This window comes from Pelecanus crispus, chromosome 9, assembly GCF_030463565.1.
Source record: "Pelecanus crispus isolate bPelCri1 chromosome 9, bPelCri1.pri, whole genome shotgun sequence".
Classification (NCBI taxonomy): Eukaryota; Metazoa; Chordata; class Aves; order Pelecaniformes; family Pelecanidae; genus Pelecanus; species Pelecanus crispus.
In genome coordinates, this window is record NC_134651.1 from 35,647,494 (window position 1) to 35,662,578 (window position 15,085).

The window sequence follows — 15,085 nt, forward strand, 5'->3', positions numbered from 1 at the left end:
AGGAAGCAGGTCTGCTACACAGCTTTTTGCTCTCACGTTTAAGAGCTGGCTGGTTTTCCCTCAAAACAGGGTTCTGTAATCTCTCCAGGTAACCACAGTTCATTAGAGCTGCCTCTTGTTTCAAACTTTCCCAGAATGTTGGAGAGATGTGGTAGAGGCTTAGTATTTAACCATGCTTTGGTGGTGGCACTGAATCCCCAAATCCACCTCTCTTGTGTCCAGTTTAAAAAGCCTGAGATCTGCAGTCCTCCATGCTCTACACACCTTTCATGTTTGATAGTCTGAATAAATCCTTGCCCTACAGCAGACTCATTATTATCAAGAGAACTGGGGGAAAAGAGGTGGAATAAGTAGGATAAGGCAAAGCCACAGTAATACAAAACATATGTAAATTAGGCTACGAGATACCATAATAAGGATGTAATGGAGGGGGAAAGGAAAAGAAAATGAGTCCTATTGTTGCTTCAGTAGCAAAAGCTAGCACTAGTTTGAGGTAGTAAATCCACCCTTCTCAGGGTTGTGGAAAGGCAATTATACTCCTTCTAAGCACAGCGCATTTCATACCAAGGCACCGCGAACATCCTTGCATCAATGGCGACAGTGAATCCCCAGCTCTGTGGCCAGCCGAGGGGCAACCATCGTTCATCTGAGGCAGAAGGGCAGGGAGCTGCTGGGCTGTTTGGTGCCAGCCTGCCTCTCTCCAGGGGTCAAGGGAGCTCCACTGTCACTCACTGCCTGTCCATGAATGCTTGGCAAACGAGTCTGGATGCCTCCACCATCTGTGTGAAATCTTTCCAACCATTTAGATTAAACATTGAGTTCAGTAAAATGTAGGGCTCCTAACTGACCTGACATAGTCCATATGGGGTAGCTGCCACAGATAGTGACTATCTTGACACTGATTAATCAATCTTCTAGCTGTGTCTTTGTCCCTTGTTACTTGACACAGTTCTTCCCTAATAGCTTTTGAATAGTTCTGGGGTATTCATATGACCTTGGCTTTGGGGAATAGCCCATCTGGTGATACACATTACCTACTTCAAAGTAGGCTTGGCTGCTTTTCATCAAACTAACTTGGACGCTAGCTTTTGGGGTTTTTTTTCTTTCCCCTGTGTACATCAGTATCTGTCCTTTTCTGTAATGGGAAACACCTTAGCTATGCTGGATTCTGTTTGGTTTAGGTGGCACCATTTGCAATGGGCTGAGGCTTGGTCTGTGCTAAATAGCATGTAGAGACTGTCTCTGATTCCACCTCTGTGTCCTTACCTGTCACTTACAGTCACAGGCATGACAAGCAATCTGCATTACTGATGCTCCTTGCTTTGGAACTAGCAGTTAAATGATCTATAACTAGAGTCAATCATTGCTCAGACAGACAGCAGCGAAGCTGTCTAACACCCCAAACTAAATGCAGAGTTTCTCTCTCAATCTGAACGTTGTTCTCTTCTTCAAAGGTACGAGATCCAGAAGCAAAGGCAATAGGTCTTCCAGGCTGATCTTCAATCAAGTGTAAGATTATTACACCCACTTCATATGGGGAAGCATCACAAGTGAGACTTATAGGCATCAAAGCACTCTAGTAAGGGCCTATGTATTGCGTTTGCATGGCAAGGTTTTGGTAGCGGGGGGGCTACAGGGGTGGCTTCTGTGAGAAGCTTCTGGAAGCTTCTCCTGTGTCTGATAGAGCCAATGCCAGCCAGCTCCAAGATGGACCCGCTGCTGGCCAAGGCCAAGCCATTCAGCAACAGTAGTAGTGCCTCTGTGATAACATATTTAAGAAGGGGGAAAAAAAAAAACCCAAGCAAAAAACAATGGGACACAAACTGCAGCTGGAGTGAGGAGTGAGAATATGTGAGAGGAACAACTCTGCAGACACCAAGGTCAGTGAAGAAGGAGGGGAGAAGGTGCTCCAGGTGCCGGAGCAGAGACTCCCCTGCATCCCCTGCTGAAGACCATGGTGAGGCAGCTGTCCCCCTGCAGCCCATGGAGGCCCACGGTGGAGCAGATATCCACCTGCAGCCCATGGAGAGCCCCACGTCGGAGCAGGTGGATGTGCCCAAAGGAGGCTGTGATCCCCTGGGAAGCCTGCACTGGAGCAGGCTCCTGACAGGACCTGCAGACCCGTGGAGAGAGAGGAGCCCACGCTGGAGCAGGTTTGCTGGCAGGACTTGTGACCCTGTGGGGGACCCATGCTGGAGTAGTCTGCTCCTGAAGGACTGCACCCCGTGGAAGGGACACATGCTGGAGCAGTTTGTGAAGAACTGTGGTCCGTGGGAAGGACCCACATTGGAGAATTTCATGGAGAACTGTCTGCTGTGGGTGGGACCCCATGCTGGAGCAGCAGAAGAGTATGAGGAGTCCTCCCCAAGAAGGAAGGAGCAACAGAGACAACATGTGATGAACTGACCGCAACCCCCATTCCCCATCCCCCTGCGCTGCTCGGGCGGAGGAGGTAGAGAAAATCAGGAGTGAAGTTGAGCCCGGGAAGAAGGGAGGGGTGGGGGGAAAGTGTTTTAAGATTTGGTTCTATTTCTCATTACCCTACTCAGTTTTGATTGGCAATAAATTAAACTGATTTTTCCCCAAGTTGAGTCTGTTTTGCCCATGATGGTAGTTGCTGACTGATCTCCCTGTCCTTATCTCAACCCACGAGATTTTTGGTTATATTTTCTCTCCCCTGTCCAGCTGAGAAGGGGAGTGATAGAGTGGCTTTGGTGGGCACTTAGCATCCCGTCAGGGTCAAACCACCACAGCCTGTTCTGATGATACCAGTTTCTCAGCTCCTTCACGAGCCTTGATGCAAGGTGTGTGTGGATCAGTGCTGTCCCTATCCACTGTCTGCCAGGTCAGCCAGGGGTTGCTGTGTAAGACAGTGACTCACCACTTCAGGAAGAAATATATTTGTGGAATTTACAGCAAAAAGATCTTAAAGTCATTTTCAGATCCCCCCCCCCCCAGCCCCCCCCATTTTTCCTTGTGATTTATAGAAATTGTTTTTCCCAGCAGAATGGCTGGGAAAATTCAACATACTATTATATTTTTGAGACATTTCCCTTTGCTTTTCCTGTCCACTCAGACAACCTTTCAAACTTGGACAGATGACTGACTTGCTGAGTATAAGGACTGGCAATGAGTCAGCCGAACCTCGAGGTCTTGGTAACTGTCTACACACCTTGAGCCTAGACCCAGCTGCAGTGTGATGTGACTTAAGCTTAATTCACCACAGGTAAGTGCTATGCTGAGCTGTATTAGCTGATACTGTGCTAGTTAGGAAGACACATATGGCCAGTGCTGCAATCCATCTGAGAGCACTACTGGGTCAGCTGGCATAGCCTGACCACATGCCTGAGCTTCTCAAGAATGCTCAGAAGTTCTTGTGGTGCTCCCCATCTCTACCTCCACAAATAATACGTTGTGTAAGTGCCAGCATCTCCAGAATGCTCTCTCCCATCTGATCCATGATTCACAACCAAGTAGTTGTTACAGATGGTCCTTTCACATAAAATAAGACCTGGTTTGTGTAATCTTGAAACAGTTCTTGCCATGTTCCTCAGCCTCCATTTGCAGATAGACTTGGGGAACTGCTTAGGATGACTACTGAGGCAAATATGTCCTCTTTTCTGGGTAATAGCTGTTGATCTACATGTGATGCTGGGTTAGCTGTGACCTTGAACTGATCATAGATACAGGCAGCCCTATCTGTTTTCATGGCTATCACTAGTTGTTTTGTTCAAGAGTTTAGATAACTTTCTTTTTGGCTGGAGTTCACAAATTATTTTATTTTAATATAAGCAAGTACAAGATGTTTTGTCAGTCCAGCTACATTGTGACCATCTTATGCTGTGCAATACCTTGCTTGAGATGACAGAGGTTGAGTATACGCTGTCTGCTGTTGTGTTATTTATATTATAATAATGTTCCGGAGAACAAAGATTACTTGGGCATGTGTTTTCAGAAACACAGATTTTCTGTAACACCTCCTTTCTAAGAGATCTTTGATGATCCCACCAGTAAATTGCCAGCACAGTGAATCATGTTTCATTTTAGATGTTATTCTTGTCACTTTAAAGAATTCCAAATAATACTTTTGTTTCTTGTGAACTGAAAGAGGCAATTACATAGACATTACAGCTTTCTACAGTCATTGCACATTGTTGTATGCAAGCTGAAGAATATGAAGTTAACCAGCATTGACTTTCTAAAGTGGTGGCTGGGTTTGATTTGCTAGCTTGCATGTTTTCTACTGGTGCCCCATCCCTTGCTGTTTCTATATGATTTGTTGTTGAACAAATGACAGTGTGTATTGTGAAACTGTCCCTTGTGATAGAAGCAGAACATTCTTTGAACGTTCTTTAAACTGTACTTTCCACTTGACCCCTAAGCATGGCTGTTGGACGGATTTTGTGATGCTCCCAAACTCTCCAGCATCTTCAGTGAGTCTCCATTGAAATGGTAATTTCTAGAGCATACTTCAGGCTCATCTCAGCTTTAGATAAAAATTAAATGTGGATTGCTTCATTCTGCATATTGAATACTAAAAGATGCACTCATCTGTCCTCTCTGCAGACACATGATGCTCTGCCAATTTCCTTAATCCAGGCACAGAAGCAGTCAGCAATTGTTTCCATTCACTTTTGATTCCATCTGTAAAAGGAAATACCTGCAATCACGAGAGGCTTTTCAGAACAGGGATTTTGTAGAACTTGCCCAATTTCAACAAACTTTTTGTCTGCTGGCTTAATGGGCATTATCTGGCTGCACATCAGGGTGTCGGTTTTAGCTCCCATTGTGCTGCCATGTGTTTTTCATCACAGAGATCATCTGTTATTTTAGGATTTCCTTGTCTCTCAGTGGCCCTCTACTGACCTGCCAAAGAAGTTCAATCCCCCCCGCCATATTTTAAACTTTTATTTATAAGTGGATTGTTCACTGGCCTGATATTGCAGCTTATATTTGATATCAATTTTCACAGATTTTCATGAGTAGTCATTCCTTATTCCACCTACTTCTAGACTAGTAGCCCATCCTCTTCTCACATTTGTGCAGCTTCTCTGTTTATGTGGTTAATAATACCCAGCAACCCTATGGCTAGATCCCCGGTAACACTTCTTAGTTATCTACAGAAAGACAGGAGTAGATACATGAATGCACTACCATTTATCAGAGTAAATGAAGGCAGAGAGCTTTATTAGAAGGCTCACAGCTGATTTAAATTAATATTGCCAACTGTGAGGTTTTACAAAGCCTCTTCCAGAAACAATAGCCGTGTCTGCACTGTAAATTAAGGATGGTATTGAGATATACTCATTTTTGTAGCAAGGCATCAAACACAGATTCAGGCATGACCAAGATATGACCAGGCAGCTCTAAGCCCAGCTGGGGTGTTTGTGCCTCTCCCAGCTTGCTGCCCCCAGCAACCCACCTACCCAAGGGTAGGGTGTGGAGGGGTGTGAGGTCCTGGGCTCTGACCTCTCTGTGAATCTCCAGTATTTACTCTTTGTGCCTGGCCGTGTACAACTTGTTCCTGTGATAATTGCAATACTGTGGTCCAGACAGATGGATAAAACCTAGATGCATGCTCATAAAGCTCAGCCATAGATAAACCTGCTGTTACCTGGCTCAAGAAAACATCTGCCAAAGCTGAGCACTTCTCCACTACTTGCCAGTGTGGTGTAGCTGGGAGCATGGCAGAGGTACAAAGGCAAAGAGTCATTTGCTCTATCCAGTGTATTTGAATTATGGGATGTGAAGCATGATCTTCTATCAATTGGACTCAGAATTTCACAAAAGTTTCCCTTTTTTTCCCAGTTTGATGTGAGCTAATCTGAGACAATCAAGTCAAGCGACACACTGATACAACCTATATTCCTCTTTAATTTCCAGTCCAGACTATAGCTTTCATACTTCCTTTTTTCTTGTTTTTTTAAAAACATTTTTTAAAAACAATTGCAAGAACTCAGAGCATGCCTAGAAAACAGGCAGCTACCAGTTTCACTTCCCTCCTTGTTCTCTGCAACTCTCAGTGACATGCAGTGAGAAGCAGGAGTGGTGAAACACAATGCTTGGCATTTCAGGTTTCTTGCTCCAGGTCCTTGAGTGATCCCCATGCTGCTTTCTCCTGCACACCTGGCCTCCTGAAGATGCCCAGGAGAGAAGCTCTTCCTCCATGGACACTCGTGCTGCTGCTGCAGCTGGTTCTTGTCCCATCACAGCTGGCAGGCTGCCTCCTCAGTCCCTGTTTGGAGGTACGTGATCTCTAAATGAGCACAAAATCCTGTTTCTCTGGTGCAACTTTTCCCTCTATTTGGGAGATTTGTGCATCAAGTCTGTTGTGTGTTAGTTGTTTTACCAAAGCCCATCTTTTTTCCAAGCTGTTACCAAGGCAATTGAAGTATTTGAAGTAAATGCTGGTCTCAAAAACATCTGAGAAACAGAACCAGCAGCATGAACCATTTCTTCTTGTTGGCTTTCTGTAACTCTGAGGTTACTGCAGTACAGTTAATCTAATAGATTACGTTTCCCTTCAGGAAGGGATTCAAGCCTTGTCTGTATTTTCTGCAAAATACAGTATTTTCACCTGATTTGTACTGTAGAGTGATTTCACCAGTACCCCAAGTACCTGGCACTAATCAACTACCTTTTGCAGACTTTTTCTGACAATTATTACTTACAGAATAACTGTGGTTAGAACTGCCTGCTTATCTGCAGTGTAACAAAGCTGAAAGCTGCTCCTGGATACAAAGTACATCCCTCTGTGTTTGTTTTGCTGGGTCTCTCAAAGGTTGCTGCCGGTTCATCCATAGCCTCAAGGAACACTGTCCTGTAGTTTTGCACCTGCTTCAGTCAGCAAGAAATGTAGCTCTTCCTGGGGAGTGGGACTGGTTCTATTAGAAGTGGGAAAGATGCTCAGGATATATTAAATTATTTCCTAAAACTCAGGGCAGCTTATTTAGAAATTAACTAAAAGTTAGTCATTCTGCTCCTGCTTTCATGACAGTGTAATTTTCTGGCAGTTCATGAAGAGCAGATGTTGACTGTGGTTGGATCTGCCACTGTTACAGGTCATCCCTAACAGAGCTTTCAGATGCATGGGACTGAACATCTCTGGAGTTCCTGCTGAAGTCCCAAATACCACCCAGACCTTGGATCTCAGTTTCAGCAACCTCAAATCACTGGGGTCAAATTATTTTTCATCGGTCCCTGAACTGCAGCTTCTGGATCTGACAAGGTAATGAGATCTTTTATGTGGATACTGGTTAATCTTGCTCCACCAGCTGGGCTGCCATGGTTGCTTATTTTGTGGTCTGTTGGTCTTGGCTGTACATTTTTTTTTTTTTTTTGCTTGTGACTTTACCCCTGTGTCTGTTTCTCTGCACATCCCCATGGTCAAGTGATGTGCAGCTTTTAGTCTAGTTACTGAGTGGACACCCTCTGTGCAGAGCTGGGTCTGTCAGTCTGATCTTGTAGGTTGGCATGTGAGAAGGAGGAGGAAGATGTTTTACTTCTCTCTGAACAAGAAAAATGTCAGACTTTTCACTGTTACAAAAACTCTGAAGTGGAACATCTTGGGTGAGCTGTTTTTCTAATCACAGTTTAAAAAAAATAAAATGAAGGTACATTCATTTTCTAAAAGGCTGTTTTAAAATATCAACATATTCTCTTTTCCCTTCTCCTCACATATCTGGGGGAGGAGATGGGGGAGGCTTATTAGCAAATTTGAATTGATGTATAATTTCCATTGCCTTGAGACAACAGTTTCTCTAGGTAAATTGTTTCACTGAAAAATGTCACTCAGTCCCATCACAGTTACAGCTCCAAAGTGGCTGAGGGGTAGAGCAGGCTTGCTGTAAGGCACTGGCTGGATGATAAAGCTAATTTTGCTTGAATTCACTGTGGAATGGATTTGGGTCTCAAATTTTGGATCTTCCCATGTGAAACCATCTTTAGGTGGCCACCCTCTTTTTTCTTCTCCCTTTTCTCCTTTACAGCCATCATAGCCTGGGGTCTGTTCCCTCTCAGATATCATCAGCAAAACTGCTGACAAAGTTGTGAGCTTTGCCACTGCTACATCATGCTGGTGCCAGTGGGACTGCCCAGATGTGGCTGAAGTGACAGTCTGAAGGCTGTGAGGGTGCAAGGTGTAAGGGAGTGCTGCATCTGGTTGGCTCTGCCATCAACGATGGTCATTACAATGTTACTTTGGCCTAAACAGAAAGCCAAAATACTTCTTTCCTGTTGCCTGCATGAATTTTTGACCTTCACTGTGGCTCAACGTCTCTTGCTTTGCAATTGAACTTCAGATTTAGAGAGGAAGGAGTTGGTGAGAGAAGGTCTCCTGCTGTGGAAGGGTTCCCTTTGCACATTCAGGAGTGCTGGCTCTGCCCAGTGCAGTAAAGCCAAACCAACCCCCATCATGAGCCTGAGCCTGAGCCTGAGAATGTTGCACCAGTGCTTAGTGTGGTAGTGTTAGTGAACATGTAATGAAAGGTACAGTGTCTCATGTATGTTTATTCTCTTTTCCTGCCCAACAGGTGTCACCTTCATACAATAGAAGATAACTCTTTTAAGGATCTTCATAAACTTTCCACCTTAATTTTAACTGCCAATTCCCTCCAGTACCTGGGGACAGCAGCCTTCTATGGCTTAACATCTCTGAAAAAACTAGTATTGGTGGAAACCAACATCGCCTCTCTGACTGACCTACCCATTGGGCACTTACATACCCTGCAGGAGCTGAATTTGGGCCACAACAACATTGCTTCATTGAAGCTTCCCAAGTATTTCACCAACCTGACCTCTCTCAGGCACCTGAGCTTTTTCTCCAATAACATCACATATATCTCCAAAGGAGACCTTGATGCCCTGAGGGATGCAAACAGGCTCAACCTCACACTGGTACTTTCCTTGAATGTTATAAAATACATAGAGCCAGGGTCCTTTGCAAAGATTCACCTTGGTGAGCTGGCTCTAAGGTCCTGTTTTGAGAACTTCAATGAGATGCACACTTCTCTTCAAGGCCTGACTGGTTTACAGGTCAGCAGACTAATAGTTGGAGAATTCAAGGACAATGAGAGACGGGTAGACTTTCAGAGCAGACTGTTGAGTGGACTGTGTCAGGTACAAATGCAAGAGTTTGTCTTAATCTGTTTCAGGAACTTTGAGAGTAACACAGACACTCTTTTTAATTGCATAGGCAATGTCTCCAGTATTCGGTTGGTGGACCTCGAACTTAAAGAGGTGTCAGAGGTTCCTATGTTCTCTCAAGTGAAACAGCTGGAATGCAAGAAATGCAAGTTTAAGGAAGTACCTGCCATGAAGCTGTCTCTTTTCAAGGAGCTGAGAGTGCTTCGTATTACCAAGAGCAAAAGCCTCAATAGCTTCAGGCAGAAATTTGTGAGTCTAAGTAACCTGGAGGTCATAGATTTGAGTGAAAATCACCTTTCCTTCACTGGCTGCTGTTCCCTTCAGTTTCACAAGTGTCCAAACTTGAAACACTTGAACCTAAGCTTCAATTCTGACATTAGTCTGACTGGAGATTTTACTAATATGGAGAATTTGTTGTATTTGGACCTTCAGCACACAAACTTATTTGGTCCTGGTACCTACCCTGTCTTTCTAGCCCTTCAGAAACTCATTTACCTTGATATTTCGTATACCAACACTCATGTTAAATCCCAGTGTACGTTTTGTGGCTTGAACTCTTTGCAAGTGCTTAAGATGGCAGGCAACTCCTTTGAGAACAACAAATTGGCCAACAACTTAAAAAACCTAAGTCACCTCCACACCTTGGATATTTCAAGTTGCAAATTAGTACAGGTGGATCGAAGAACATTTGATGCCCTCTCTGAACTAAAAGAGCTAAACATTAGCAACAATAAGCTACTGACCTTTGATCCTGTAGTCTACAAGCCTCTCCAAGCCCTCACAGCCCTGGATTTCAGCAACAACCAGCTGAGTGTTCTGTTGGACTCAGCCCTGGAAATCCTGCCTGATAGTCTGGTCCTGCTAGACATCTCTCAAAACCTGTTTGAATGCTCTTGTGGATACCTGAACTTTCTGAAATGGATCAAGGAAAAGCAGGAGCTACTGCAGAACAAGGAGTCAATGATATGCCACACACCTGCATATGTGAAGAATGTGAGCCTGTCAAGTTTTGATCTGTCCTCCTGCCAACTCAATGCAAGCACAGTGTCATTCTCAGTGATCATGTTGCTTGCTGCAGCAGTGTTCCTCTTCCTGATTTACAAGTACTACTTCCAGCTATACTACTCGTTGGTGCTGCTCAGTGGGTGTAAACAATCTGCAGAAAGGGGTGACACCTATGATGCATTTGTTATCCACTCCAGCAAAGACCAAGAATGGGTGATGAAAGAGCTGGTGGAACCCTTAGAAGGAGGAACACCTCCCTTCCAGCTTTGTCTTTACTACAGGGATTTCCTACCAGGGGTACCCATTGTCACCAATATCATCCAAGAAGGTTTTCTGAGTAGCAGAAATGTCATTGCAGTCATCTCTGCTGACTTTCTGGAGAGCAAGTGGTGTAGCTTTGAGTTTGACATTGCCCAGTCCTGGCAGCTTGTTGAAGGAAAGGCTGGAATCATCATGATTGTACTAGAAGAAGTGAATAAGGCCTTGCTGAGGCAGAGGCTGGGGCTGTCCCGGTACCTGAGGAGGAATACCTATCTGGAGTGGAAAAACAAGGAAATAAGCAGGCACATCTTCTGGAGGCAGCTGACAGGAGTCCTGCTAGAAGGCAAAAAATGGAATCACGAGGAAGTAAAGCTCATGTAAGAGAAAGAGAGATCACTTCTGTCTTGTCTCCCATCCTGGCCTTGGCTGATAGCTGGTGCTCAGAAGTTGGTTCTTCTGTGGCTGTTCAGAGTTGGAGGAAGTGGATGGAGGCACCGTAAAAGCACTACAGAAATACCTGCCTTCCTGGTCACCCTTTCTCAAGGGAACTTGAAAGCTAAGGAGTGACAACAGCTAGAAGAGCTGTACATGCCTGAGCTCCATGTTTGTCTGTAGCTGTCAACCAAAGCTGGTCCAGCAATCCATGCTGGTCTGGTGGGTTGGTGAATAGATGGACTGCTCTTGCTGTCATTTATCTGCCTCTGAAACTGGATTTGGGTCCTGGGGCCATTTACGCAGTAGAACTTCAGAGTCTGTTGCTTTGAGTGGACCCCGGGATGTCCAGGGAGAGCAAAGGTACAGGGTTCTTGGCTCTAAAAATGGTGGGAAATAGAAACCAGATTTGGATCCTGAAAGTCTCCTTAGACACCGTGACTTAGGGGAAAAACCCTACAGAGGGAAATGGGGTGCCCTACAGCCACAGACCACCTGGCAGCTACTCAGTGAAGCTGAACAGTTATGTCATCAGTGTGGGGGTAGGTTGCCGTTAGTGGGAAATTTCCCCAACATGTTTATTTCAGTTTTCTTCAGACCAAAACCAAATATTGAACCCCTCAAATATTTCCATCACCTGGAACTCTTATTTATACCCAGATTATATAGCATTTGAGAGAGTGGTTTGAGGTTTTCTTGTGGTATCCAAAGATCAGTGGGACCAGAAGAAGCTGCAGAAATATTTGATACGTTTAAAGTCAAGGTATTTCTTTGCTCCAACTGCTTCTCCTCATCTGATGTTTCTGGATATACTGTGTGGGACTGCCCCATATGAGCAAGATTGAGCCTGAGCAAAGTGTTTTGATGTTTACAGCCAGCCAGTTCTAGAATAAGCTTTTCCACTCTCTGGACCAGCCTTAATTCACTGTTGGAAGGTGTTGTAGGAGCCATCAGCCCATGGCTTGAAATGGGCTTTAGATATGTTCAGACCTAGCAATGAGGCTGAGAGTCCCTCTTCCTTCCTTCCGTCATGCTGTGGCAGCCTCTGGTCCCAGTGGGCATCTCAACATGTGTGGTCAGCCTTGCCAGGGATTCAGCTGCTACACTGAACAGGACAGTCACTGGACAGGAGTTTTACCTTTGTTTCACTGAGAATGTGCCTGACATTTTGCAGGAAGAAGAGATAGAGGAGAAAAGTCTGGGTTAGCTAAATTAAATGTATTACAACACTGCCCTGAATAAAGGGAAGGAAAGTCTAAATGCCATTGAATCATATTACAGAGCACTCCATTGATGTGTCGAATATTGAACACTGCTGGAGTATTGCTCTCTATTTACAGAAGGCTTTGGTTGGGATTAATCACTGAATTAGTCTAGTTTTAAACTTGCAAATCCTTCTATAATCAATGACGTTCTACAGAGATAAAACAGAAGCAATTGAGTGGTGAATCGGATCTGATATTTATTCAGAAGAAAGGGCCTGATCCATCTCACTTTTCTAAGCACAAGTCAGTAACATCTCCGTGGAAGCCAGTGATAAGTGAGATCGACATCAGACACTATTTGCAAAAGAGGGAGAGCTAGTTCCAGGGCTTGTGCTGGCAAAAGCTGAATCATGGTTCCCTCTCTATTTGCTCTGTCAGTAGGATATTGGGATAACACTACCAAAAAACCTCACAGCCCTCTCTAAGGTTTTTTGTGACTGATGAGACAAAGCTTTAATAAAACTAAGCTTGATGCTGTGTTCACTTGCCCACTGAGTTTGTTTTGCATCTGCTAAGTATTGCTGCAGCAATTTCCAAAGTGGGCTGCTCCTTGCTTCTGCTGTGATTGATGAGACCAAAGCTCTGCATTTTGCCAGCAGACCTGCTTCCTCACCCATGGGCAGAGGCTGCTGGAGCTGGGGAGGGGGTGCAGTAAACCAGGGCACAGCTCAAGGCTCCCTGGATTGAGGCCAAAGGAGAGCACAGAGGACAAAGCAAATATTAGCTCAGATTTCAGCAGCTACAAGTTAAATTGAAAAACAAAAGAGGAAAAATTATATGGGGTGGGAATTCCTGCTCCTGAATTGAGTAGCACTGAAGCAGCATTTCTCCCTCACTCTTTCTCTCTGTGGCTCCTCTAGAAACAATTCAGTGTATAGGTATTTCTGGCACAAAGCAGAGTCCTGTGATTCTTGACTGTAATTATAATAATGAGTTTCAGAAAACCTGCAAATGGTTCTGGGCATTATAATAACGGTTTAGGACAATATTGTTTAAAAAGCAAGTGTTTGTTGAATATCAAAGCAACTTTAGGAGGAGAGCTGGAGTGATGCTGAGAGGGGGCTCCCAACTGTAGAATTTAAAAAGAAACCAGTCAACTTGTTCTTCTCTTCCTATTCAGAGTCTCCACAGAAGAGATGGATACATGAGTTGCCCCAGGCTTTCTTACTGCCCGATAGAAAGCACAAAACCCATCATAGCTTCTGGAAGGGGTAAGGGGAGCGAGACAGTGCAGTGAGATGGAGACTGGAGGCTGGGGCATTCAGAAAACAAGGGAGTTTGGAAGACGTTCATCCTCTGCAAGCCCCACAGTCACTATCCCTCCTGCTTCCCTCCATGCATTTAGAAATTTCACTTGGCCTCAGCAGTAGTTGGTGCTTTGAAAACACAAGCTGATTTCTTTTATTGCTGAGACCTTCAGCAACAGAACTGGGATTTTTTTTTTTTTTTTTCCCTGCATGGCACAACGAGGCTCAGGAGGACAGGCTGGCTGGTGACATGAACACCCTTTGATGGGACCTGGGTGCCAGGCACAGCCAGTGCTATAAATGTCCATCCACGCAGCTGCGGGCTCTGCTGGGCGAGCGGCTCCCAGCCCTCCCTGAGGAATCACTAACCTGCCCTGACAGTGCCCGTCTTCCATACTTTGTGGTTTATGAGTCTAGGAGGGAAAAGGCTATGTAACAATTATATTTTCACCATTTATGCAGCAGAGAAAAAGTAGATTTGTTTTCGGAAGACTCAAAACAACTTTCCCCAGTACTACAAATGGGGAAAATACTGTGGTTCAAACAGAAACACAATAAACCTATTTGCCTTTGTTATAGGAAGCAAATTTACAAAGGAAAATTCTGAATGTTCTCAGGTCTCCAAACATGTTAGCATGCATGATTGTTGTTTGAAAGTGTTCACTGTGCTGCAGGTAGCTTTGATATTATTTACTCGTTTGGGTGAATAAATGAGCAGCCAACCAAACATCCATGCAGGTCTGCATTCATCTCTCATGTAAATAGCTGAGTATGTTCCAGTTACTAAAGCATCTGTTTTACCCTGGTCATAAAAACAGATGGAGATGAAGCTCCAAAAGGCTGTTGCATCCAAGCTATTTAATTTCATTTGTAATTGGGATGTGCCCTGATTTCACTATGTGCTTAATTTGACCCATGCAAAATGCCAGTGCAAATGAAGGTCCAGTCTTACTTGTATTGCAGAGGGTGATGTCTCAGAAGCAGGCCATCAAGATGTGCTGGCATCATTGCCAAGACGTGGTTTGCTGTGAGGGCTTGAACGGAGCAAGCCCTCATTAGCATGATTGCATTTGTGGTCCCCACACTGTAGCAGAGACATTATGTAAAAGCTGAAAACTAGAGCCATTTGCACTGATGCCTGCCTGGATCTGGCTGGCTGCAGGAACAGCACTGCGTGAATGCTCCCTTGGCCTCCCCAAGTATTAGCACAGACTTCCAGTGTCAGTTAAAAAATCACCAAAACAAGAAAAATCAGCTGGTTTCTCTGGACCGACTGATACTTGACAGGAACAGGTTGAAACTTTTCTGGAAGAGTGTTTGTCCTTTGGGAAATGCTATTTTGTAGCTTGTTTATGTAATTTAATGAGGTAGCATAGTGGATCTATGGAACAGAAATTGTCATAGCAGGGTTTCTGGTTTAGTATTGCATGGGGTTGTAATCTTGGAACAGATACTTTGCATGGAAACAGTGATTTTTGCAATGTTTTGGAGGGGTCGGAAAAAAGGATTTCAAATAAAAGTTAAATTGCTCCACAACATCGTTTAAAAAAAAAGTCAGTTTAGGCTTATGCTGTTGTTTCTTAGAGTACCTTTTCACTTTGAAATGTCTTTCTATTTATACAATCTGACTAGCCTCCCAAAACAAAATAAAAATGTAAAAATGTTTCCACCTACCCAAATTAAAAAACACAAATTTTGTTTTGTGGGAAAACTCATGATTTTTCATTTTTG

The 15,085-nt window shown here is 44.2% G+C and overlaps 1 protein-coding gene across 1 annotated transcript; it reads left to right on the forward strand.

Annotated features, from left to right (window-relative positions):
- The first annotated feature begins 6,114 nt into the window (after positions 1-6,114).
- Positions 6,115-11,155, forward strand: TLR4 (toll like receptor 4). Its single transcript, XM_009481688.2, has 3 exons — positions 6,115-6,245; positions 7,062-7,228; positions 8,532-11,155. Exons 1-3 carry the CDS (start codon positions 6,141-6,143, stop codon positions 10,789-10,791), a joined length of 2,532 nt encoding a protein of 843 aa, XP_009479963.2. The 5' UTR covers positions 6,115-6,140; the 3' UTR covers positions 10,792-11,155.
- The last annotated feature ends 3,930 nt before the right edge of the window (positions 11,156-15,085 follow it).

Coding starts and splice junctions, on each gene's coding strand:
- TLR4 (XM_009481688.2), top strand. CDS start 6,141: ATGCCCAGGAGAGAAGCTCTTCCTCCATGGACACTCGTGCTGCTGCTG. Junction 6,246..7,061: donor TCCTCAGTCCCTGTTTGGAG/GTACGTGATCTC, acceptor CCACTGTTACAG/GTCATCCCTAACAGAGCTTT. Junction 7,229..8,531: donor CAGCTTCTGGATCTGACAAG/GTAATGAGATCT, acceptor CCTGCCCAACAG/GTGTCACCTTCATACAATAG.